This window comes from Fringilla coelebs (genome assembly GCF_963513975.1).
Source record: "Fringilla coelebs genome assembly, chromosome: 3".
In the NCBI taxonomy this organism is placed as follows: Eukaryota; Metazoa; Chordata; class Aves; order Passeriformes; family Fringillidae; genus Fringilla; species Fringilla coelebs.
Window position 1 is genome coordinate 15,693,653 of NC_140030.1, and position 27,171 is coordinate 15,720,823.

At 44.5% G+C, this 27,171-nt stretch overlaps 1 protein-coding gene across 3 annotated transcripts in view; it reads right to left on the reverse strand.

The window, feature by feature from the left end:
* Positions 1-2,418: 2,418 nt before the first annotated feature.
* Positions 2,419-27,171, reverse strand: part of GRHL1 (grainyhead like transcription factor 1) — a gene marked incomplete at both ends in the record, with an annotated part of 38,232 nt that continues 13,479 nt past the window's right edge. For all 3 annotated transcript variants that reach the window (XM_084202743.1, XM_084202742.1, XM_084202741.1), the window contains 8 exons: positions 2,419-2,533; positions 3,675-3,739; positions 5,335-5,420; positions 7,201-7,289; positions 7,389-7,426; positions 8,286-8,425; positions 10,628-10,715; positions 16,163-16,321. In XM_084202743.1, the coding sequence (XP_084058869.1) occupies positions 2,419-2,533; positions 3,675-3,739; positions 5,335-5,420; positions 7,201-7,289; positions 7,389-7,426; positions 8,286-8,425; positions 10,628-10,715; positions 16,163-16,321 (780 nt within the window). The remainder of the gene's footprint in view (positions 2,534-3,674; positions 3,740-5,334; positions 5,421-7,200; positions 7,290-7,388; positions 7,427-8,285; positions 8,426-10,627; positions 10,716-16,162; positions 16,322-27,171) is intronic.

The following is a 27,171-nucleotide window of genomic DNA, read 5'->3' on the forward strand; positions in this document are numbered from 1 at the left end:
AGTTTGCTCGAGGGGGGCATGCAGTGCCCAGAGCATCACCAACCCTCTGCTGGGGCCCATCAACAAAAGAGGAGAAGGAAGGAGGGGGGAATAAAGGGGGGAATGGAATGAACCAGCTCAGGACTGATCGAAATACAAATTCCAAAATACTGTATTTTATATAAATCATTAAAAAAGAATGTGGGGAGGGACTTCAAGTCATCACCTGGACACACCACCAAGGGAGAATCAATTACACCTGTGACAGTCCAAGGATACCTTCGCTCAGCCTGGCTCTGAAGACCTTTGATGCCAAACCACTGCCTCTATGGGCAACCTGCTCCTCTCACTAGAGAAAACAGCCTCAACACCCAGCCTGAAATTCTGTGTTTTACAGCCACTACTCCCTGCACTTGCCATGGATAGGGAGGACATGTCCATGGGCTGGGAGGCTGCTCCCATCAATCATCCCATCTGGACATGACCCCTCACCAGCCAGACCATGCAGGCCTTCCTCCTCAGAAGCCATGAGCTTTGGCCAAAGGACCATGTGGTCGGTGCTCCAGTGGAGGCCTCGACGGTGCCAAGCAGAGCCAAAGGGGGGAGGTCTCCTATTCCTTGCAGGTCATGCTCCTGTTGACCAACTCAACGTGGCATTTGCCTTCCTCTTCCAAACAGCACCATGACAGAGCTAAACAATAGTAGGTTACAATTTGTTAACCATTAAGTAGAATCATTAATTATTAAGTAAAACCATAAGCTACTTTTCCAGACTATTTCTCCAGTCTTTCCAGGTTGACCTTCATGTCCTAGGTGAGGTATGTGCAGCTTTGTACTGTCTGAAAATGTGACAAACCTCTTTCAATACCCAGATCCCTAACTAAAGCTCTGACACCGGACCTGGCACTCACATTCATCTACTCACTATGTAACTGAGGTTTTTGCCTTAGTGCTGCCCTTTAAGTGCTCCTCTTTCACTTGCTATTAACCAAAGAGTGCCTTTCCTTCATAAGCACACACACACGATGAGTAAATAGCACAGGGCAGTACTCTTTGGAGATGTCTGGCACTCCCAGCTGGGGCTCAGGATGCCTGCTGTGCCCATTGGGTCTCTCCAGCTCAGCAGCACACCCACGGTATGTACAGACACCAAGAATGCATGACCTCCTTGGAGGCCCTGCTCCCTGCTAACACCTGGCCTGCTGAGCCATTTTGGCACCTTCCTCTCTCAAAAGCCTTGCCTGTGCACTTCCAGTTGTTGACATCCTAGGCCTTGCAAGCTGGCTCCTCTAGCCCATGGGTTCATCCAGCCTGAGCTGCTGGTGCAGGCAGCATCCACCTGAACCTTAAGTACACTGCTACAGAAAAAATCCTCCCTCCAGGAGAACTTCTTCCTGACCCCCAAACACGAGGCTACAAGAGAACTGCATCTGTCCAGCTTCTTCTGTGAACCAGCTCTCAAACTTGGTCCAGATCACCTCCCAGGACAGCAGTACCCAGCTGTTTCAGGACTTAGTGGCAGTTCATGACAGAAACTAGGACTTCCATCACCTGCCTGTGCATGAGGATTTAGGAGAGAGCTGGTATTTTCTTCCTTCTACATAGGAAGATCCATGTTTAACAAGCAGGTCTCTTGTGCCTTCTATGAATGTACAAATGTGTGCTCACCTTTGGTGCATGATAAGGGTTTGTCCATTGTTAAATATCTATGTTAAATATGATTTCTCTGTATATGGCATCCTTTTAGATGGGCTTCATTGCATATATTCACGGTATATACAGAACACCATATTTTATATATATTATATATTGCTTATATGTACACATTTACAAACCTTCAAAAATATATTGCACTTATATACAATATAGCTTCATCTGATGAGAGTTCACACAGTTACTAAGGCGAGTTCTTCATAAGCAAGGCAGTTTTACATTCCCCCCACATGACACAAGTGATTTCAACAGTCTGCCCTGGTCACAAGTAAACATTATAGACTTTTCTCCAACCTGCATGCAACTCCTACTAATATCAATCAGTAGTTTTGCAGCTCTCCCTAGCAGAAAACAGTCCAGTAAAATGGTATTAGCTGATAACAGGCTCAAACATGGTTACTAAAAAGATAAATAAGACATCACCAGTCTAAAAGGCCACCTTACAGGAGATTTCCCCTCCCATAGCTACTAGTGGTTTATACACTAGTAAAAATATATACATGCTCTCCACTTAATAGCCAATCTTTGCTTGCCCATTTCAAGTGCAAATAAGACCATGAGCAGGAACACACACAAATGTATTAAGCAAAACCACTGCTCTGCTCTCCAGAACAAGTCAAACACCTGGCTTTCTTCTGGAGGTGATTAGTGTTTTGCCCAACATACTGAATTATGGGAAAATGTTCACTTGAGACCTTTGTTTAAAATCCACAGTGATCTGTGATCTTAGATCTCAGTCAAAGTCAGCTTGTAAGATCCTCCAACCTCTTCAATCTGCAGCTGGAAGGTATCTTCATTAGAATAGTGTTTCACAATGTTATCATCCATGTTGACCAGAATTCTGGAAAAAAAAAACACATCAGGTAGTTTACAGTTCTAAATGCCAAAGGCACTCTCAAACCTAAAAAAGCCTGGACTATCCAAGGGTAACACAAGCTCCTGCTCATCTCTCTCTGACTCATTGCTTCCCACAGCAGATCCGGCTGTTCTGACCCAACCCTGCCATCAAGGCTGGCAGCCACACTTCTCAGGATCTGAATGGAAGGATTAAATCTGGCTCCTGGACCAGGGAGGGAGAGAGATCTTGGAACCAGCAGAATCCTTCTGAAGCTGCAGGCACCTGGGGTTCTGAATGGGTTTGCTTGTCAGTTATAAACTATCAGCACAAAACCCTACACAGCTTGCAGGGAGGAAACCACCCATGCTTGGCCACTTCTTTCTTTTGCCAGAAAGGTCAATACCTGTGTGTTTGTGTGCACACAAAGCTCTGCTTAGCAGTGGTTTAGAGATCACAGATTTTAAGCTTTTTGCAGCTGTTCTGGTGGGGTAATTCTGCTATGAAAGCACAACCCTGGAAGGGTGTAATTTTCTGGCTAGAAGGAGAAGGGGCTGAGACACCAAACTGACAACCACTTACAGACAACCCAAGAAAATTACTGAGAAATTAAAACAAAAGCAGACAATGTTCAGAAACTCAATTACTTATGCTACAAAATAAAAAGATTAAGTATGGCCTCCAGGAGAAACAGACACTTCACAACTAAGTTCTCTTCAATTTAGCCCACAAAAATACAACCAGGGTTCAGTAATTGTAGCCAAATGCAGATATAGTAAGCCCAGTCACCACTGGAACAATTTAACATGGGTTGAAGGAGGTTCTTCATCATTGGGAGTCTTTTAACAAACTGAACTCTTCTTCCTCTGACATGATCAACCCTGGTTCAAATAACAATTAGCTCAGAGAGGTTCAGTGACTTGTATTTACCCAGGAAGCCAGACTACATATTTCTATAGGGACTTCCTATAGTCTTCAGCTCTGTGGATGATGCTGAAATGTGTGTGTACTTGAGTACACACACACACACAACAGCAAATGGCATTCACATATCTGCAGTGCATGGAGGAATTATACAGCAGATCTGCCTGCAGGCTTGAAAAAGGTGTTCATTTCTTAGGCAGTTACTGCACAAGTACATACTCACCCTTTTTTACATTTTTTGAAGATTTTTCCTATTTTATCAAAAGGAACATCATACTTGTCAGATATCTAGAACAAAAGAAAGCAATGATTGGTGAAGCAAGGAGACTGCTGTCATTGTCTTTTGCTTCCTATTTTACAGAAAGGAACAACCACAACAAAAAGCCTGCAAATGAGGACAACTGCCTGCCCTATAAAGGCAACACTAAATCCCAAACTATAGTGTAAATCTACAGATCAGAACTCCTTCTCTGCATTTAGCTAACTTCTGTACAAAAAATTTAATCATGTTTGAATCTGAATACTTCTCATACAGTAGCCTCCTGCCCCTACTCTGAAAAGCCCACCCACTTAAAGCCCACTCTGCACCCTGACTCTCATTCTCTCTTGGCTCTGTGTTCTCTTAGCATACTGAAAACCATTTTTAAATTTGGTGTCAGAGGGATCAAGTGAAAACTAGTCATGACAGTGGCTGAAAAAAGAAAATAGCAACAGAGAGAGCACCTCTGCTGCTAAGGGCATGAGATGATCAAAAACATTCTCCTTCCCCAGCAGGGTGGCATCAGTGTAGAGCCACAGCCGCTGCCCATGGCGCTTCACCGCACAACCTCCAGAAAGTCGTGAGGTCAATAACTTAAGCCTGGTTACTCTGGCAAACTGCTCTATCACACCACCAGTAAGTACCAAACCAAGACACTGGTCTGACATGCAAATCTACAGGGAGTTTCTCCCAAGCTACAGCTGTGAGCACTTGCTTTAAGAAATCTGAATGTGTTCCTTGCTTTAAGAAATCTGAATGAAACAACAGAGGTGCAGCTTCACTTCACGACCATGGGGTAAGGGAGGTCTTCACATCCTTCAATCCCTCTCTCCATGAGGCCCCATCCTTCAGCTGGCAAAGCCTCACAGCCAGGATGAGATAAAGATTCTGGTTACAGAACTATCTCTACAACCAAAAGTTAATGGCCAGACCTGCCTGTACATCCCCAAAGCCCTCATTCCCTGAGCAGAGGCATTAGTAACAGAAAGAGACAAGTGCCAGTTCTGAGCTCATGCCAAATATTACACCATTCCTTGGACTTAAGCTCTGTACTTCCCTTGCTCTGCAGCAGCAGGGATAGTGGAAGGCTATTTTGGAAGTCAAGCAGCAGAGAGCAATTTCACACATGTGTGCACAGATATGTAAGTGTTCAGCAGCACACAGAAGCTGGGACTTGCAGTTCTGCATCACCAGCTTGTGAAAGGGCAGTGGAGGGCCCCAAACATGGTTTTGAAAGGCTGAAACAAACCCAAGCCACTGGATACATTCTGAAAATCACTCCATCTCCTAGAAAAAGTACCCTCTCGGGCAAGAAGAACATCCAATCATCAAGTTTGACAGACCTGGATCTTCAGGAAGGCTTCTTACACCCAGACCCCACAGATGTGGGGTAAGGTACTTAAAAAAAAAGCTTCCTGAATTCCCTTAACAATAAATTAAAGAATTATTTGCATTAATTTCCATATTATTGAAAGCAAATCTTCCTTATTCTTCTTATCCAGAAGGGCAGAAATGTGTGGAGGCAAGCTGTGACTGCAAGTCTGACTCCTGTGACTGGCCAGTGTGTCAGGACTGGGTAGCCAGGGCTTCTTCTCAAGGACTACAAAATAACCTCATTACTTACAGCTTCCATGAGGCCTTTCAGAGATGGTGTCTTCAACATCAGTGCATCAAAGACTTCCTCTGACTCTTTTCGGACATACAGCAACACTGGAAAGCAATTTGGAGAGGAATTAACTGTGCAATTGCTCCTCAGGAAAAATCTGTATCCCACAGTGGCTAAGCACAGGGGGACATGCACTGAGGACCTTGTGAAGAAATAGACATGCATATATTCAGTATACATTTAACACTGTAGCACAAACACACGCTGCTAGGTTAGCTCAAAACTTAACTTCTTGCACATAAAGCCACTATATGCTCAAGCATCTTTATTGTCAAAATACCTCTGTATTTTCTTTATTCTCTCTATTATTAGAAGAAAGGCCATATTTGAACCAAATAAAGGAGGAACACAAAGCACAAATCTTTGAGATTCTTGGGTTCCTCCATATCTTAGTCATTTGCCATAAGACTTTCCACAATCAAATGATTTGACAGATGCTATCACAGCAGGTGAAGCCATCCTGGCCAGCTCCTAATTTTTAAATAATTTATTTGTACAGTTCTGTGCTCTTCCTACGCTGTCTCATCTTTCTTCCTGCCCCTTGCTGTGTTTCAGTAACACTCTTACCACCAGAGCTGACATACAGTGCAGGCTTGGTCTCCTCTAGGAGGGGAATGAAAGAGCAGGAACCCCAATTAGGGGAGCATCCCTAGCGTTCTCAAGCTAGCACAGACTCATTGCACGTAACATCAGCCTCATTAAAAACTGCATTAAGGCTGAGGAATTAGCCAGGAGAGCAAGAAAGCTTGGACTTTAACAGCTTTGCTGTCTTTAATCCATCTTCTAATGACCAGGTATTGCAGCCTGGATTGTTTGCAAGGGTTCATCAGGCACAGCTCTGACACACCTGCAACATGGAACAATTACTGGCATTTCTAATGGAACAAGGTGAACTCAGGACAGCACAGCACCTTGATGCATTTCCCAATTTGCCTGTTAAAGGCAGCTTTAAAAAGGCAGGACTGTAGATTTGAAAAAGGAAGACAGGACACACAGTCTCAGTTACAGCACAGGTCAGATGAGAGTCAGCCAAAGGAGAGAGAACCTCATAGGGCTTGTTTTATGGCATACAGCAACATGAAAAAACAAAAAGTCTGATTCCCTTCTATAAAATTCATCCTTCCTTACTAGTTTATCCAGACTGCAGAAGTACAGCCCCATTATGGTCAGACTTGCTAGACTTAGCATTTGCTTCTTCATATGTTTAATACTTGAAGCTTTTTTGTGGTCCTTCCAAACACAACTATGATCAATCAGGAACACCACCTCCAATACCCCAAAGGGACCTCTCATCTCTTTCCACAACACCACAGCAACATGAAATTGCAAAGACTGAAACTCAGTTAAAAATCAGCTGAATATTCTCTTAGCTTGGCTTTAAGAGGTGAACATGCCATTTCCTGACACCATGAAAGATGCAACAGTTTAACACTCAGAACCAGTTCCTGGTGTTCACTGCTTGAAGTCCTGGAGGAGATTTCCTAAGTATTTTGTAGCAGATTACATGATGAATTCTCTGCCCCAGTCCATTAGGGATACTGGTAAGCTGCTCACCTCATCTTGGTGAGCAGCTCTCATCACCTCTTGCCTTAGAGGTTCAGAGCCCATTACTGTCTGAGTTAGCAGAAACACCCAGACATTCTCACAATATAAAATATTTGCAGAGCTGAACCATAGCTTGCTACAAGAACTGTCATTACTCAAAGCCAGAAAAATCAGTCTGAAGTATACATCAATATGAATTTAAAAAATTCTTTAATCTCAGATGCCTCTATCTTGATGTACAAATACTCCAAAAATTCAGTTTCTGAGAGAAGAAAATACCTCTTTTTGGCTCTTCTACTCTGGCCATCTTATTTGGAGTAGCAATAAAGTCCTCTTCACCAATATAAGCTCCTCTCTTCAGGTTGGAGCTGTCATTGACAGGACAAAAAGTTAGCAGTGGTACAATTACAGGGACTTATCCCTCTGTCTGAGGGCAAGGTGTCAGGAGGTTAAAGGGCAGGTCTTACCTTTCACCCTCTAGTTCTTCTGAAGCAACAGGAAGGACCTTTAAAAACAAAGGGGAGCTTTTGTGAATATTTCATACAGAACTAAAACTAATTTTCTCTTATAACCTTTCAATGCTAAATCAAATGACACTTTGGCTCCAAAAGCCAGTAGACATCTTCTTTACCTTTTTTCATAAAAAGTAATAAAGGATCTCAAATGAGAGACAGTAACAAAAAGAAGCTGACCAGCTTTCTTCCTGGACTGGTGTAGAATCTTCTGACAAAACTGAGCTCTAGGGCCTTTGTAGAAAAACATGCAGGAATATCAGCCTTATGGATACAAGTTTATTCTCAATCCTTTGCTAGGAATTCAGGCAATGCTCTTAAAAAGTAAGGTTTAGATTATGTTAGAGCATGGCAGAACTCCCAGCACAGCAAAGTTCCAGATTTTGAAACCTGGTTGCATGCTAATTTTTTCCCTTCCTGTTTCTTGTAAGGTGGAACTTTCCAGGAACACTGAGGCAGGGCGCTCTGGCAGTGGATCACACAGCTGACACACATGCCAGTTCCACAGGGTAGATTTTACCCTGCAGCAGGCATCTGGAGGAATCTGAGCTGTACAACAGCACACCAGGATCCCAAGGGATGCCACAAGAGAAAACTACCCGGCAGTTCATGCAATGGAAAAATTCTTTCAGGTTCACAGAAGCTGGACTTGATAGGAAAATTATTTGATGGTGAAACACCCCCAGTTAACTTCAGCCAATGTATCCTGGAGGGACATTTCTTGCCCGCATGAGACTCAGCCTGTATGTGATTACAGCACTGATGCATATGTACATACACACACAGCATCCCAGGCCTTTTGCAAAATCATCTCAGAGCCTCTTCATCCCCACAGCCATGAGCTTTACTCACGTGAGCCCCACGCTGCAGGTTTGCAAAGTGAACATCAGGGATGAACAGGACAGGCTGAGTGTCGAGGTCCATGAAGGGCTTGAAGATGGTGATGTCAGTACGTTTGTGTGAGGGAAGCATGGGCACTTTGACATCAGAAACTGCGGAAACAAAGATCAGGACAGAGGATACTGAAGGGCCCTAAATCATCTAAAAGGTACACACATTGCTGAACAAGGGTATTCTGCAGTCAGGTCAAAGCAAAAAGCTCCTGTGGTAAAGGAGTTTGAACTTTGGTTGTCTCCCTCTCAGCTGAGGGCCTGGGCCCTGAGGGTTTGTTTCACAGAGTAGTCAAAGCTTTCTCCGCCTTTCCAACTGAGCGACTCTACTTTGTTTAGGTATCAATGAAGATGGACAATAACGTGGCATCAGTCCAAGAGAGGAACTGAGGTCTTCCATGTACCAAGTCAGCCATCCAAACAGAAGGCAAAAATCAGTCCCTGCTCCACCTTCTCCCTCTCCAGTCCCTCAAAAGCTTGCTGGTGTTCCTATGCAGGGAGGATACAAAGAAGTCAAAGGGACAACTTGTGTGTTCCCAATTGGGAGTGTCTTAAAGAGACAGCAGCACAGTAGCACTATACTACAGAGCTAGTACAAACACTGGTTTGTGCAAGTTGCTATATTTAAAGTTACATTTTGATTCCACACTTCCAAGTTTCACATTCTAGTTCCTCACAATGTTCACCCTGGTCACCTCAGGATGCCAACCCCTAATCCATTCTCCCAGGATCACCAGGACCTGTCTCCCACAAAGCCCTTTGGCTCTCACAATGTACCATCTGATGTGACACAATCCACCAAGAGGACAGACTTCATACACAAGGAACCTCAGAGGAGAAAGTGAGGCAGAAGGTGCCTTAAACCACATTTCAGACACATTCATGTCAAACTATCACAGCTGAAGATTTTATTTTACCAAGTGGAAACATATCCATCTGAGGTCAAACCAACAGCAAACAAAATAAATGTTTTTCAAACAAAACCATTTCTCATGTCTTCGGTAGAAAATACACTATTTTCTCCTTGCAAAATGGATTTTTAAAAAAGATTTCTCAATTTCTGTAAAAATAACTATGCCCAAAAGCCACCAACTGTTTCAGCTGTTGAAGAGTTCATGTACACATGGCATTTGTGATCCTGGAGGTGAGTATAACAGCTTATGGCTTCAAGGAATCAAAAACTTCCCACATAAGAACTTAAAATCCAAAGATCATACTTTCTAGGAAAATATGGATCCCATCAGGCTAAGCCCAAGCCTGGAAAATTAACATTGGAAGGCAGCTTTTGTCAAATCGTAAGATCCTGGGAAATGTGTACTGAACCTGCCTTCCCTTTCCAGCCAGGATGCAAAGGGTTGCAGGCAGTAATCTTCTGGGAGCCGTTGGGGCTGCTGCGTTTCTGAAACGCTAACAGTGTGCTAAACCTGCCTCTTGTGACGTGCCTCGAAAGAAACCAAAAACCCAGCCCTTTCCACAACTTCCCTTGAGCAAATGGGTTCCCTTCAGCATTATCTTCTGAAGCTGCTCCAGCAGCCTGTACCTGCTGCGTCAGGAAAATCCTGCCCGGCGAGCTGAAGGCGCGCGCGGGCTGAACCAGTCGGGCTGTCCGCAGCACAGCAAGCGAGAGCACGCGCCTGCCCCGTGCCAGTGAACAGGGACACAGATCTTCCTCTAAGCAGCTCTGCTGCTGAATAACCAGCCATCCAAACACAGCATCTGTCATCTGCAGCAGCTAAAGGAAGATGCTCAGCAGGAAGAAACTCCTCATCCTTTAGGTACTATGACACGGAAGTCTCCACATACTTCACATATGCAGAAACTTTGAAATGACTTGCTAAGGACCACTTTGCTCTAGAAGAGTGAGCATAGGGCTGACAGGCTGGGGGCTCAGCCTCAAGGCTGCCACGGCCTTGCTGACGAGTTGCAAACATGTTTTTAATTTAAGTTCAAAGCTAAGTTTAGGATCAAGCTGAAAATATTTGGAACTGATCATTCTCACTGCCACCTGGACTGGGAGGGTCTCTAGCCCAAAAATCCCACCCTCACCTCACCACTTCAACTGCTACAACCCATCCTGACTGAATACACAGCAGGACCCTGTCTTGGACAGAAAAAACTATATAGAATGAAACCCTAAATGACCCAGTGTGTTGCAAAACACAATGAGTGTTCCATAAGAAATTGCTTAAAACAAACACTGATCCATAGAGGATAAAAATTAACTTGAGAGTTCTACTGCACAAGCTATTTGTAGCCAAAATGAAATCCAGTATTTAAAATACTGATAGAATAAGTTCTACTTACAGGCATTCAACTGAGTGCTGGGATCAGTGCACTTTCCTTTTCTTTTGCTTTGCTTTCGCTCTTCATCCCTGATCTTCCTCTCTGCTCCCTGTCAGAAAAAAGATTAAAGGAAAGCAATGGGTGAGTGAAGAAGAAGACAGGGAGGGAGAGAGAAAGAGAAGGTATTTTTAATTTTTTAGGTTTTTTTCAGCTGCAGAGGAGGAACACCAATTCTTCCAGATCTATGTTTGTGGAGGTCAGTTCCACAGTACCTGAGCTGCAGGTTTGCCAGAGTGTGTCAACTTTGAGATCTGCTTACTTTTAAGTCTATCATTTAATGAAATCCAACAACCTTATCCAAGATGCAAACACTTGCTGTTCTTTCAAGTCAGACTGAGATACAGTGACAAAAGATACCCACGTCTGTAACGATTGTATAAAGCATTAGATTAAAGTATAGTTGAAAGGTTTAAAACAATAAAGAATTGCAGGTTCCCCCAGTTTAGGAGATCCCTTGATTGTCATTTAAGTCACACCACATTTGGATCACCAAGTGCAAGATACCTCCTGCACATTTCACAAAGAGCCTGCAGCAGTTGCACCAGCCTCCACTGAGCTCAAGCTGCAGACATGCAGCTTTAAAGCAGGGATTATTTCTTCTCTTTTTATCAGGGCCAGACCATGGTGGAATCCACAGATTCCATAAATGGGTTCATGCCTGCACTGTTCCTGACCTTCCAAACCAAGCAGCAGAGGGGACAGTGTCATATTGCCATGTTTTCTGCAAGGTGCAAACAGATAGGATGGAGAAAGAAAAGGAAGAAAGCAGCACGGGAATAGTGTTCATTCCTCCAGCTCTGTCCAGACCTCACATGTGACTGTGGGTTAAGTAAGGGATGTCACATTGCCAGCTGCATGAAGTGATAAGCCTACAGGAGATCCCCAACACTCAGTCCTTGTGCTACCACCAGGTCACCAAAACCGGTATACACAAGTTCTTCCTGTCTCCCAATGCCCTCCTGCAAAGCAGGGCAAAAGGTAAGTTACCTGGCCACACCAAGCCATGATTTCTCATTCCCTCTCCCTCAAAGCTGCCAAAACACACCCACATCCTTGCATGGTACTGGAGGAAGACTTGATTAGCTACAGCAAATGAGGCGCCAAAACTCCTGTGGCCACTTGATTAGCTACAGCAAATGAGGTGTCAAAACTCCTGTGGCCATGGGGTGGGAATCTGTGCCTAATGGTGCATGGGAAAAGGGGAACAGCCCTCCTCATTTTCCAGTAAATCAATGCTCTATAGATCCCAGGCTGCCTATGCCTGCTGTAGCACTGGGCTTATCTGCACCAGCAATAAAAAGGAAAATTAGCCAAGATATTTGATACATTAACACATATCATCTTTTCTTCCATCCAATGAATGGGAAAAAAAGCAGCTTCAGGCAGCTGCAGTAAAAAAGAGGAAAAAAAATATACATGAAGACACAGGCATTGCCAGCTTTTCTTGACTCAATAAAGCTGATATAGCCCACTACAGTGAAGACATCCCACCTAAACCTCAGCACAGCTGGACCTGAACCCCTCTGTGTCCAGTGCAGTCACAACATCTCATCCTGACAGCAGGAAGACTAGATCAGATTCCACATCTGATTTTTACCTTTCATGTGGAAACAATAAAGTTGTGCTACTCAAACACTGCTACAGAAGAGCATCTGCTTCCTTGTGGAGAACATGCTGATTCATTAAGAGCACACATTTTGAGAAAACCTCTGCCCTCCCATTCCCTGCTTGAAAATCAACTTGATGCAGGCTACTGAGGCCCAGGTAAATACATCTCAAAACCCACATTAGAAAAAAAAAGTTATCAAGACATAACAGGCTTTTCTGCCCTGCCAGCAGAGCTCAGGGAGCAGTAGTTTCAAACTGAAAGAGAACAGTTTTATACTGGATATAAGGAGAAGGTTTTTTTTCTGATGAGGATGGCAAGGCACTGGAACAGGTTGGCCAGAGAAGCTGTGGATGCCCCATGCCTGGAAGTGTTCAGGGCCAGGCTGGATGGGGTTTTGAGTAAGCTGGCCTAATGGAATGTATCCATGACCATGGCAGAGATCTAGATTAGATGACCTTTAAAGGTGCTTTGCAACCCAAACTGTTCTGTGATCACAAAACTGAAAGAACAGCCCCGTGCTGCTGCCCATTCACATCAATGCTCCAGCAGCCTTGCACCCACTCTTTCCTTCCAACAGCATCTCACTCATTTGTTCCTACCATCCTATGAAAGCCTTCCCACAGCACTGCCCATGGCTACCAGAGTAACAGCAGATCCCCGAGGGCAACACAAGCTCTAGTCAATGAAACAGTGAAACCCTGTATTTAATTCTCCTCATGTGGATGCATAGCTGAGGTACCATTCAGAATAGAGGAGGTCTTCTTCCTCTGGGACAGGTCAGCCTCATCCGGGCTCAGCCCAAATATTGTTGGGCCAAGCCTGAAGGAAGCTTGTGCCATAACATTCTACAGGATGGCACCATTATACCCATACTGTCCTGGAACCACACAGGAGTAGATGAAAACCAAACATCCCAGGCACTGCAAGTACAGCCTTGACAAAGGAATAGAGGAGACATCTGTGTTGGTAGCCACAATTTCATAATTTTCTGCTGGTTTGCATTTTTTCCAACAGACCTCCACACTACAGACTTAGCCCTCCATGAAGAAAACATGGGTAACAAAATTTCTACTGGTTAGAGTGGTCACATGTGGACAAACACATTCAGGGATGTAACAGGGGTGGATATTATAGTAACAATGGTCCTATAAACATTCAAAAGCAGCTGGTTGATTACATACAGCTCAGTACAGGGCAGAAAACAGGTGCTCCTTCTGAAATGCCAATGCTCTTTCAGGAGCCTGAAGCACGCAGCCAGCATTAAGGTCCATGAGCACACGGGGTTTGTGTATGACATGATAGCATGCAGGCATGGATTCTCTGAGGGGATGTTTATTCCAAAAAGCAGCTTCCCCATGCCCAACAGAGCCAATGCCAGTCAGCTTAAGATGGCCAAGGCCCATCAGCAATGGTGGTAGTGCCTCTGGGCTTATGTATTTAAGAAAATGTTCTGCAGCAACAGTCAGGAGCTAAGTGAGAATATATGAAAGAAACAGCTGTGCAAATGCCAAGGTCAGTGCAGGAGGGGGAAGCCAGGCACTGGAGAGATTCTCCTGCAGTCCATGGTGAGGGAGCTGTGCCCCTGCAGCCCATAGAAGTCCATGGGGGAGCAGAGATCCACCCAAAGGAGGCAGTGATTCCGTGTGAAGTCTGTGCTGGAGCAGGGTTCTGGCAGGACCTGTGGCCCCATGGAGAAAGGAGCCCATCGTCAAGCAGGTTTGCAGGCAGAACCCGTGGCCCTGTGGGGCACCAACACAGGAGCAGCCTGCTCCTGAAGAACTGCACCCCATGGAAGGGACCCATGCTGAAGGTGTTTGTGAAGAACTGTAGTCTGTAGGAAGGGCTCATGTGGGAGAAGTTTGTGGAAACTGTCTCCCATGAGAGGCACCCCACGCTGAAGCCAGGGAAGAGTGAGGAGTCCTCCCCCTGAGGAGGAAGAAGCATCAGAGATGTGTGAAGAACTGACCACAGCCCCCATTCCCCTGCACTGCTGCAGGGGACAAGGGAGAGAATTAGAGAGTGAAGTTGAGCCTGAAAAGAAGGGAAGGGTGAAAGGAAGGTATTTTAGGATTCAGTTTTGTATTTTATTATCCTGCTCTGATTTTGATTTACATTTCTCCTTCCTTTTTTCACCTCCTCTTACAATTCAGGAACAATTTGCAAAGTATCTGGAGGAATAAATCAGGAGAGTAAGTCAAAGTCCCAAAGGGAAATAAAAAATGCCCTAGCATGACTATATTACTAGATTTTCTGAAATTTCTGCCATAGCTTGAAGGAAGCCATTGGAGTCTATATGCTGGCTACACACCTGCCTTTTTATTAACCTATTTGTCTTATTAGCAGTGGCACAAGCCTGTCAGTCATTTTAGCATTGTGTCAGTAATGGATTGGACAATTTAGAGTAAAAGATCCCCCCTACCCTGTATCAAGCCTGTTCTCTCTGTATTGTAGAGAAAAAAGATTGATAGCACACAGGACTCCCAGATTACTCTGGTGAAAAAACATTAGATGACACAGTTGCTTCAGTCTCATCTTGAAACAGGAAAAAGAAAACAGAAAAAGAAGGAAAAATAAAGGCCTGAAAAATCTCATGAGACCCAAGCCTCTCAGGCTTACTGGCAAGTCTTTAAGATGGCTCTGGAGAGCCTTTGCTAAGTCCCTGTAAATTCTCTGCAGAAAGTATCACAGCAGGAGCAGCTACAGGCAGCTCTCCCAGCTGTGAGGAATGCAGAGGGACCCATTTAAAAGCCTACTGATGGACAACAGAATGTGGCAGGGTGAGTTAATGGGATGCTACAGCAGGGGCACAGTGCAGAGGCACTGTATATTTTGGGAGGTAAGTGGAGATAAAGCAATGGTGCATGAGATGAATCTTTGTGTCACTGTCCTAGGGAACACCAGGCAAGACCACACAGTGTTCTGGCAAAGCCAGCACAGGACCAGAGAGGAGGGTTACAGACCTGCCTCAGCCCTGCAGCTGCACCGAGAGGCATTTGAGCTGTCACCTGAAAGAGTCTGCCCTATGAAGATGGAGTCTGGATGCAAAGAATAAGAGGCCCAAATCAAAATAGGAAGTCAACATGGTTCACAGCAATCAAAAGGACTGGGGAAGTCCAGGAAGCATTTATCCTGGCCTAGAACAATCTTGGTCACTCTGGAAATAGTAACATTACACATTACTTGCCCTGGACCTTCAAAGGACTGCTCAGGCAGGAACAGGTTATGAAAATTGGGAAACTGCCTTTCTTTGTAAACTCAGTTAAGCTTTTACAGCTACTTTCAGCTCAGCTTCTGCTGTTTCTTTCACAGCTTCTGTTGAATACTGGCTTTGGGATAGGCATAAATTCTGTGTGCTAAATTAGTTAGGCAGGGCAGTCAAACTACAGCACCCATCCAGCTTGTAAATGGGCTTTTTTATGCTGCTGTATCTCACAGTGGTACATCTTTTGTTCACAAGCTCTGCAAGTTATTGGTTTGGGGGTTTTTGTAACAAATGCAGTATTGAAAATGTGAAAAAATTTACAAGGATCCACACAACAGAACTTGGGCAAAAAGACAAGCCTGCACTTGCTCCAGTCAATGGCAATGATTTCTCCTGCTGAAGGCTCTTCCCAGTGTCAGTATGGCACTGACTGACCTTTCTCTAAAGTCAATGCTCAGCAACACAGCACTCCAGCATTTTGAGAGCAGCAAATTTAATTGAGGTCATCATAACATGTATGAGCCAAGTAGAAGGGGTTGAAATATTTTAAACACAGACAGGACTTTTCAGTGAGTCAAAATAGCACATGACACAATTAGGAAAAAAAAAAAAAAAAAAAAAAAAAGCTGCTAAGCTGTGGAGCAGCCTTTCCAAAACAGTCACTGGCACATTGATTCAACCTTACCTTGTCACAGAAGACTTTAATTTGGCAGTAGGCTCTGTGGACAGGTTTGTTACTCCTGTTATTGTAGCTGTAAGTGTCAATCTGAAGATTCAGGGGCAGGCCTTTAACTCCCTTCTGAGAGGAAAAATCTGTGCTGAGGCAGTTGACAGAAATGAAAACCTGCAGAAGAGGAAAGCAGCAGCTGTCAGTAGTGACACACAGACTCCTGGCTGACCACTGAGCAAGGGATACTTGGGGAATGCTGAGGCCCAAATGCTGGTCCTTGCCTCTACAAGCAGCACCTTCTTTCTTCTGAGACACCAGGTAAAATCCCCAAGAAGCAATATAACATTCTTAAGTCTTTACAAAAGCCACTGGAAGAGACAAAGCCACTTTGTCCAAAACAGATTTCAAGAGACCCTCCAAACTTTAGGAAGACTCCACCCATCTTTCCACCCAAGAACTCTCAAATGTCACCATCAAACTTTTAGCAAAAGGGATGTTCCTACAATCAATCCTCACTGCTCGGCGTTTATCAGCGTCTTGGTAAGAACACAACCATGTTCCAAAAAATTCACGTTACTCTGGCTAAGTTAAATCTTTCCATGAGTTTGACATGAGCAGAGTTTATGCTTGAAAATATTTGGTTGAGGTTTTTTTTCTAAAGGCTATTAAAAGCTTTTTAAAAAATATTAGGCAATATGTAATCTTTAAACACAGAAATAACACCATTATTCCAAAGAAGGTTTCTGGGCTTTACACTGAGCTGAACACTACCTTTGAATATTCCTTAGTAGGACCTTCAATACCTTGTTAACATTCAGCTGGAAAGGGTAAGAGAAACATTTCCATTATTCTTACGAAAAATTAATTACAGGGAAAATTAATTGCACGTTGGAACATATCTAATTTCATTTTCATAACTGCTTGAAAAAACAACAAAAAAACCCTCTCAAAAACACAAATCACACACAACCAGAGAACAAGTCCAATGCTGCTTAACAGAATAAAGAAATATCCTTAAGTGGATATGAGCAGATAGACCAGAGTACTTTGTATCTAGATAATGGGCTTGCAGTGTGCCAGGCTTTTCTGCAGACACAATGCCTATTACTGGCACATCTCAGAAGCTGTAAGGATTAATTACCAGGAATTTACAAGCCACCAAGACCTGCAACGGCTTCTCTCCTCTCTGCCTGAAGAATAAAGGCTGGGAATTCACTGCTTTAAAAAATAATCAAAGCCTTGGGAGCCAGAAGCACCTTCCCAGAGATTTTGCAGGAGGACCATGCCAGCCCCCGATGGCTCACTTAGGTGGTGCTTCCACCAGCGCCACTAGAGCAGCGAGCTGGTGCCACCTCCCGGAGCTGCAGAGGCTCACACAGGCTTGGGAAAGCTACAGGCTTTGGCTTTGCTAAGGGCTGCTTATCAACGTCCCCTTTCCACAGGCTCTGCAACGTCCTTTACCAGTTTTAACGATGATGGGAGATGGAAATGTAAGACCCTGACTCGGTGATAGTTTATAACCACTGATTTTTCCCTGTCATGTATAATACAGCTGTATAAAAAGCTGGGGCGGGGAGGAAAAATAGTGCAGGTGAGGGATTTCTCTTGCAATAACCTGTCTGAACATTGGGGATTCACATGCTGCTTCCTGCAGCCCCTGTGCCCTGAGAGGGCAGCGCAGTTGCTCAGCAAGCAGCCCCCCTATCCCTCCTGGGCACACACTATCCCAGAGATCCCAATTTCCATGTCCCCACCAAGGCCTGCTGTGCCAAGGGATACAGAATGAATGAAACACCACCCAACCCAGGCCAGCACAGCACGTCAGCAGAGCCCCAGCCCCTGACCCACACTGCTGCCTCTGTGGGGACTGAAGCCAGCAGCATGTGCAGGATGCCAGGGGAATTGGTGCTCAATGCCTGCTCACCCTCCAGCCTGTACCCCTGCATCCCAAACCCACGTTGTTCCAAGACAACTTTTTGTGAAAGTATTAAATATATCACAAATCACAGTCAGGAAAATTATTTTAAAAGAAGCTGTTTGCAGTCTTCCCCAGACTAACCCCAAGAATGGCTTTGCCCACTTTTATCCACCCTGCTTCCCCTTCTTGCTACCTTTGCCTTTAAAAGGATATTTTGCCTGCAGTGCTGCTACAGCCTGGGGGAAAGCTTCAAGGAGTTTGAAGAGCTGCTCTCACCAGCTTGGGAGTTTGGTAATCACATGCATGCACACCCTGAATAATTGCACTCCCTGAGCAGGGGTTTTGTTTTTTAAAAGACCCTCAACTCTGGTGTTTGCATATTTTTACATTTTAAATTTTAATTTTAAATTTACCTATAGTGAATATTCACTCAACCCATTTCTGTATGAAAAAATGACTACAATCTTTAAGAAAAACTTGCCCAAGCAGCCACATCAACAGGTCACCACTGTCTCAAAATTTCTGTGAAATTCCTCAAATGAGTTTCACACCACTGGACACCAAAAGATTCAGTGAGCAGCATCAGTCAGCAGTTCTCTAGCACATGGTGTAATTTCTCTTCAGAGACTTCAAGTTCATGTTTTCAGTTTTTATGGCTTACCAGCCACACAAAGCCCACTCGGCTGAAGGTAGAAGAGTTGGTCTCAACACAACAGACACATGTTATTACAGCAGAGCTACAGAGGTATCCCATGGGAATTTAGGACTGCCTGTCAGATGTCAAAGATTATCCTCCTACTTTAGAGTCTCCTCATTTGATTAGCTTTGGCTTTAAGCAGCTGACTTCATTTTCATGCCATTTAAATCTTCAGGACTCCAGGCAGGAGATGACAACTAAAACCTAATCACATCTCTGAAGCAACAGAGAGCTAGCCTGTCTTCTCCTGTTTGTATTAAACCATTTCAGCTCAAAAGGAGCATCTACTTCTACCTGCCCACCCTGTAACTCCTATTTTTGAGCAACTTCAGGTTGCCTCAAGCTTCACAAAACAAAATTTTAGCAAACAGCTTTTCCAGTTTGGGCTAAGACAGTTTCAGCCAGGTTCTTAGTGTACAGGAATATTTGACTTACATTAGAAATGAAATATAAGACCAAGTGACTGCATCAGCTATATCCCCACCCCAAAATTGCCAGAAGAAAGAAAAACGTAACCGCAGAAGTTGCTCTGCGTCTTCAGCCTGCTGAGCAAGATTCCTTTTCATGTCCAACCTATTTTTCTAAGGGCAGTTCCGCATTCTCAGCTATATTAAGATTTGTTGTTACTTTAAAAAAAAAAAACATTTTCATCTCACCTCCCAAGATTCAACATAGAGACAGTACTTAAAAATAGAGCACTGTCAAGCCTGGGCACTTACACACGAGTCAAGCCCTCAAAAGTTACGCAGATTTCCTTTAAAACTGAGATTTGTAAAGGGATTAGAAACCTGTTCTCGAGTTCTTTTGCTTGCTTGGCAGTTGAGCCTCTAGTCTATATTTGACTACATATATCTAGGCTATCACACAGCCAGGCTTTTCTCTCTAACCCAAGGCAGGCTTTATTCCCTTTTTTTTTCCCTTAATTTTTTCCATTTTTTTCTAACTCCTTTTAAAAAAAGCTGAGATACTTACTGAGGCAAATAGCTTCACAATGGTGGTATATCAGATAAAATCAAACAGCATGAAACCTGTGAGCTGCTACAAGCTGCTAACCTCCCACACCTGGCATTCACCCCAACACTCTAGAGCCTCCTATCCCCAGCACCATGCTGGGTTTCCTGCAGCCTTTGGGGCAGCCCAGCTGCACACAACAAAAGAGTGAAGGCAGAAGGATTAAAGCACCTCCTCTGGGATCATGCTGGAAGTTAGCGTGGGAAGAAGTCAGACCTCATGACTTCTCTGTCTGCTTTAACCATCCGACCCCTCATGCCCCTCCTCACCTAAGGTGGGAGGAACACACCGTGCCTACATTCAAATCCACAAGAAACAATCTTCCATTTTAATAATGCAGACAAAAAAATTAATCCGACAGCTCTGCTGTGTGCCCTCAAGGAAGGGCAGCAGAGACAGCCAAGTTCTTTCCACACAGCACCTTTTTTTAACAAGATCTGCCTTTCAAACAAACCAGGAAAAACAGACATAATTAAAGGGCAATCAAAGCGCTGCAGGAACCTCTCTGTCAGCGAGATGAAAGATGCCTTTTTTAAATGAAGGCTTGCATACCCAGATCTCTTCTCCTCAGTTTATCTTGGACGCCCTACTCTTCTGTCACACAAAAAGCACTAGCAATTCTGATGAGTCCAAAGGCTACATATGTAGCAGCTTTAGATGAAATGTCATCTTGCGCAGGCTCATCTGCCCAGCTGGAAAGCAGCAGTGTAGGTTCTCACCCATGGCAGCCGGGGCTGCCACAGGCAATGGGGAGCAACTTGTGTTAGCACACCATGAACTCTGACCAGTCAGAGCAAACACAGGCAGGCTCACACTATCCTGCAAAGTCCTGTACATCCTTCTGGATAAGGACCTACACATATAGGCTTGGGACTTTTACAGGCTGATCACCTTGCTCCACATTTATTTTGTTTCAAGAGAAGGCAGGTAAATGGTATTATCTCCTCCTATTTATGATCCTTTATATTTCTGTGTCCAAAGGATTAAGACATTACTCAACAATCCAAGTCCACTGGATATTTCTTTCTCTATTGAGAATTCAGATAAAAACCTTAGCTCTTACCTCACACTAGTACACAGAAGCCCCTCATTTTAACCACAGAACAGTTTGGGTTGGAAGGGACCTTAAAGATCATCAAGTCCAGCCCCTCATGTTATGGGCAGGGACACATTTCACCAGACCAGAAGGCTCAAAATCCCAACCAACCTGGCCTTAAGCACTTCCAGGAACGAGGCATCCACAGCTTCTCTGGGCAGCCTGTTACCGTGCACCCTTAGCACCCCTCACAGTGAAGAATTTCCTAATACCTAATTGGAATCTGTCAGTTTGAAGCCATTCACCCTTGCTCTGTATCACTGTAAGCCCCTGTAAAAAAGTGCCCCTCCAGCATTCTTTTAGGCCTCCTTTTGGTACTGGAAGATGTTCTAAGGTCTCTCCAGAGCCATCTCTTCTTCAGGCTGTACAACCCCAACTCTTCAGTCAGTCTTCACAGGCAACATTCCAGGCTACGTTATATTCAGTCTATGTTATATTCAACTTAAAACTGTCAGGATGTTTTTGATCTTGGATGACTGTGTTTGTACAGAATACAGAGTTTGGAGCCCACAACACAACAACCAGAGACAGGTTAAACTACAATGAGCTTCTTTCCAGGGAATGCAGCCGCTTTTCTTGGCCTTGGCTAAATAGTTTCAATGTTATGCTCAAAATACAGTAGGCAAAGGGATTCCAGTGGATCTAGAGATCATTTTCCTGACACAAAGACAGTGTATCCCCCTCCCATAAAGAACAGAAGCTCAAAGTTTGTAATTTCAATGCTGATAGCTGAAATCATATGGTTTCTCTAAAGGCTTGGACAAATATAAATGGCAAAGAGAAAAAAAACCCAGAGCATTTTCAAAAGATTTGTCCCCATGTTTCCTCTATGCTGCAAGCTGGTTGGATGGAAAACATCTCCTGTTCAAAAGCCTTATGAAGTACAGGAGCAGAGTTCCAAGCCCTTCTCAGAGACAGAGCTGTCAACCTGGATACTGCCTAGTGTCAATGTAGCTACGTGGCTTCCAAGACTGGCTCTGGGTGAGAGCCAAGCAGCTTGAGTGCAGGCAGGGCAAGCACAGGTCTGCCTGCACACATCCACGAAGGCATGTCCTAAGAAAGCAGCGCTGGGAAGACTCTTCTGTATTTAAAAGAAAAAAACCCCAAACCCACACTTTGGTAAGATCACCTGAGAGGTGGCTAATCTTACTGCTCTCACATTCGTTTCTTCACCTCCCACACGCACCACAGGTTTTGCATCACTAGGAGGTGAGCCAGGAAAGAGATAAAAAAATTGGGCAATTCATGCACCTGTGGGCTCCTGAGCCACCTCCTGCCTTTGGGATCGAATGCTCCAAAAAAGGCTTGTCTGGCAGATGGGTGATAGGGCTGCATCCGCTCCAGCTCCGCTCAGGCAGACCCAGCACCATCCTGCTTGCAGCCCAGGAGAGTGAGTTTGCATTCAAACCTACCAATCCCAGTTTGGGTGACTTACACAGAGGCCATCATGGGTCCCACACCATGTCAAGGAATGACAACCGGGAAATACGATCCACCTCCAGATAAAGAACATCCTCCTAGCAAGTTTACTCCACCAACAAAACAAAAAGGAATGGTAATGAAAGGAAAATGCATATTCCTGCTCATAAAGAGCAATGCTGATTGTTATTCCTACCTGTTCTGAGGCAAGGAAATATAGGAATGTCTCTGCTCACAACACCTGGGAAACATGGGGATAATGGTTCCCAGTCCTACTGATGCTTCCTCCCACCCCATGCTTTGATAAGATAAAGCTGTGGGCCAGGTTTTGTTAGGTTGGTTGGAAAGAAAGTAAAAAGAGCAGTTTGGCAAAAACAGTGACAACATGTTGAAAAAAACCCAAACAAGAAATAAACAACAAAAAAACCCCACCAAAAACCCCCCACATCAACAACACAAGTCTCCAAGAACAATGACAAAAGCTGAAACACAACAACAAAACACAAAAAAGAGAATTAAGTCTATAAAGGCACAAAAATGACTGAAAGGAAAGAGTTGCCATCAGACAAAAAAGTAATAGAGAAAAGGGAAAAGAAAACCAAAAAAACACCTCCTAGTTTCCTCTATAGAAAAGCTAATGTCAAGAGATTTTCCCTTCAGCTTTGGGAAAACACCTGTCAGCTCCTACTTGGAAGATCAGACAATGGCAGAGGCTTGGGACATGAAGTGCAGATAAAATACTGGGTTGAAAACTTGCTTCTAGTTGGCAATGCTTAAAATCAAGGGCAGCATATGCTTGTTTTCCAGAAAACCCAGGACAGGGTAGGGAGAGGTCAGCTTTAAGAGGCAAGTAAGCAATACTTGCTATGACTTTCCTATGTCACTGCTCCAAAGGCTGTGTGTACCTGCCTCAAAGTATTTGTGGTCTGCAGCCTTGGCTTCACACCAATCTCTTTCCTTTAAGTATGTTTGACTCATCACATTTCACAGTTTCATTTCCAACTAGTCAAACCTGTACCTCCTCAATGCTGCTGAAGGTGGCAACACCTTCTTTAATGAGGCATATGACTGCTGCTTCATTACAATGGCATCCATATAAATGGATGCAATATTCATCAATCAAAAAAGTTTAAATTCTTCCTATAGTGAACACCAAGGGAGGATTATGTTAGAATAAACTCTTAAAATAAATCAGTAGTGTACCACCCAGTCTCACTTCAAGTTGTAGCAAGAGATCCACCCTCTCCAAAAACTGAATTCCTCTAAACAAAATAATCTTGCCAACACATGGGAGGATCTGCCAAAAAGACCACCCTTATTGCCTAATTTTCTATTTCAATAGGCTATCCCAAATTAGATGCAAATTACCACAATATTAGGACCATTCCATTCTTCTTGGACAAAAAAAAAAGTAATATAAAAGTACTGTTTAATTGCTCTGTCATTCAGGGCATCAATTAAGAGACACTACAGCATCTTCCCTTTGGTGAAAAAGCAGCAAAAAGTTCTGTCATGATATTCTTGAGCGCAAAATGCCTTTTACACACTCTCCATGTATTCCCTTTAAGTAGAATGAGTCTTTTCACACAGCATCTGGCTTACAATGACTTTTTTTTTTGTTTTGTTTTTGGGAGGGAAGGAGTAGGAGGACAATAGAACCCTTAATGTGCAGTGACATCATTTTTGGCTACAGTCCCATTACCCAGCCTATAGCAAGGCAGACCAAAGACCTCCACGGGGGCCCTTCACTGGGAGCTGCTGGAAGCAATGCTGCTTTTCAGACGGGGCCCCTTGGGAACCACAGAAAGGGTGCCCTAGCACAAGGGCAGGACCCCTGCCCTGTCAGAGCTACAGAAACAGGCAGGGAGGCTCTTGCAGTCACTGCGCAGACAACAATTCACCCTGTTCAGACAAGAGGCCCCAACCCTCCTGCTCCACAGGGCAAGAGCTCAGACAGGATTTGAGCAAAGCAGGATCCAGCAAAGCCAGTTAACCCTGGGGAAACCAATCTGTCCAGATTGTTCAACTGCCACTGACCTGAGAACAGGCCATGTCCCCAGGCCAGAGTTAAGGGACAGAATTTGCTTCACAGCCTAACGGGTAACATAGCAGAGATAACAGGACAACAGCCAACATTAGGAAGAGCAGTATGAAATGTGCATTTAACTGCACGCATAGTGGCAATCTTCACTACAAGACCTTTACTGGGTTCCAACCAAGAAAAGGAGAGCCTGCCATGTTGTACAGTGGGAAGAGATGGATCCCAGCCTCAAAAACTCATGACCTGAAACTACAACCATTTATTCTGACTGACATGGGGGACAAAGACACAAAAAAAGCTGCAAGGACTCCTATTCCCTACTTCTATCATCCCCACATTTCAAAGACAGCCAAGCCTGCTCAGTCAACAAGAAGGGGCAGATACCTCCAGAGAAAGCTGCATCCCAGCTCTAGACACCCTGTCCCTAATGAAGTCATAGACGCAAAAGATGACGAGCTTGTGTTCAGACATCTAAAAGCTTCTTTGCAGGAGAAGAACCCCACCTTGACTGTCTGCCCACGGCAGACATCCATCATGGGGTGGGAAACTGTTTGAAGTCTCCACAAGCCTCAGGGTAACTCAGCTACACATCTCATCAGACTCATCGGATCATGCTTCCACTCAAGCAGGATGGCTCCTGATTGAGGAGCTACACCGGCTTCCTTAAACACCCCATTCAACAACCCACCAGTTCATCAACTAATTTTACCTCTTCCCTTTTCTGCTCACAAAGCATGACTATCTCCCCATTCAACCATTCCCTTACCCTGCTCTGTCAGGTGATGGGATTAGATCTCATTTCCAGTATCTGACAAGACATCTGAAAGCCCACCTGAATCACTGCTTCCCCACCCTGCAGTGTCTCCTGACAATCTTTCTAATCCTGATCTCACTCTCCTTCCAATCTCAACAGTACCACTTCAGGGCAGGTTGTCTCTTTCAAAGTCTGGCCTTCCTCCCCACCCCTTGTTCCTTCACTGTCTCAGAGCAAGGAGGCTTTGCTTGCTGGGCCCTTTTCCAGCTTGAACACACTTTTGCAAAGGTCAGAGAATACTTAAACCAGCCTCTGCTGTGAAGTGGCTGCTTCCAGCAGCTCCTGTGATGTCCCAAAACAACAGAAGAGGGCAGAGAGGAGCTGCCAGAGAGAAGCACATTTGCTCTGAAATCCGAGGACACGGTCTGTTCCCAGAGTGGGCAGCATCTGTCATGCATGAAATACCCCTGGTTTCTACACCCAAGGGCTCACTAACAGCACAGCAAGGCAGGCAGCTGTGGGACAATTCCAGCTGTGCAGAGCCAGGCCTGTCCAACGTGTCCAGCAACCAGAGCCCTGGCCTTGCTCTCCACTCTCCCAGCACAATGCAACTGGGAAATGGTAAATTCCTTTCTACAGAAGGAGCACATGACTTGTATTGTAGGAAAAGAGCGTTTCTTCACCAGAAAGGTGCAGTTTACTAAACCCCCTTAGTGCCCCAAGGGTACTGGCAAAGCACTCTCAGGCAGGTGACACCCTCCTGAACAGACACAGTGGCAGAGGTGCAATATTCCTGTACATCCCCACAAGAAGGTAAGTACATGGTCCCAGAGATGCAACTCCTTGTGATAATATGCTATTTCTGCCTTAAATCTGATACACACCCTGTGTGTCCAAATGAATAACTACATCAGAAATCCCAGACACAGAGCCTCATCACCTCCCATTTGACATGGCTGCACAGGATCAAATCCTTTCCACAGCAAACTGGAAGCAAAAGCATGAGGGAAACGAGAGGAGCAGCAAGCCCAGAAGAATCACCTGGCTCTAGTCCACGTAACTCCAGGGCTCAGGAAGCAAATTTCTAATGATCAAGGCTTGCTGGCTGGTTAAACATACTGTCTATGCAGCACTTCTGCTGTTATTAAATACGAACACTGCATTTATTACTGTGAAGGAATTTCTGTAACATCAGAAACTCAGCTCTATCTATTCCTGGCTTTCTTCGTATACTTTAAGACTGCTGTCAGGGTTTGGGGGGAAGGGAGGGAAAGGAAAAGAGAGAGCAAGAGCATACAAGGTAAATGAACCATGCAATAAAAATTGTTGAAATTGGCTCAGACATCTCCTGATAAGATCATAGAAGTAGAGAAAGAACAGCAGCTCTTCTGGTGAGAAATTCAGTCACTGAGAAAACACATCCACTCGGGGAAAAAATGAAGTTAAACAGACACTTTAGCACATGGAGCTCTTGTTAAAAATGCCAATTCTTTAAATACTGAAGTCAAGGGTATTTTTGTCTTAATACGATTCTGATCCCGAGAGTCAAGGCTTGCACATTTGGTATCAACAGTCCCCTCTGAAAGTTCATATAAACCAGCACTCTCAGTATATGGATCACACACACTGTGAATCTTGAGGCAAATTTGCCTCTAGCTAAAAAACTAGTCTGTCTCACAGCTCCCAACACCACTTCATCCCATGAAGTTCAGCCCTGAGGTGAAATATCACCATGAGGGTCCTCAGATCTCTTCAAGATGCTATTGGGAATTTCATTATAGACTGAAACTATTCTTTCAGGGGTCTGTACAGTAACTCAGCAATAGCCACCTGGTAAGAAGGGATGGCTTTCCTTGGGGCAGCCACAAAGTTCTCAGCACCAGCTGTGAGCCCTGCTCCTGAGTTACTGGCCCATCCCCACTGCTGCAGAGTGCCTCAGTCAGCAGAGAGGCAGCTGCAGAAAGTGCTTCCAGCTCCTTGAGGACTTGCATTGTTCCGTCTGCATGATCCACCCCTGTGTGCAAATCCTAAGCCTTTGCATACCTTGTAGACACCGACTCCCTGTGTTTTTTAAATGTTTGACTGGCT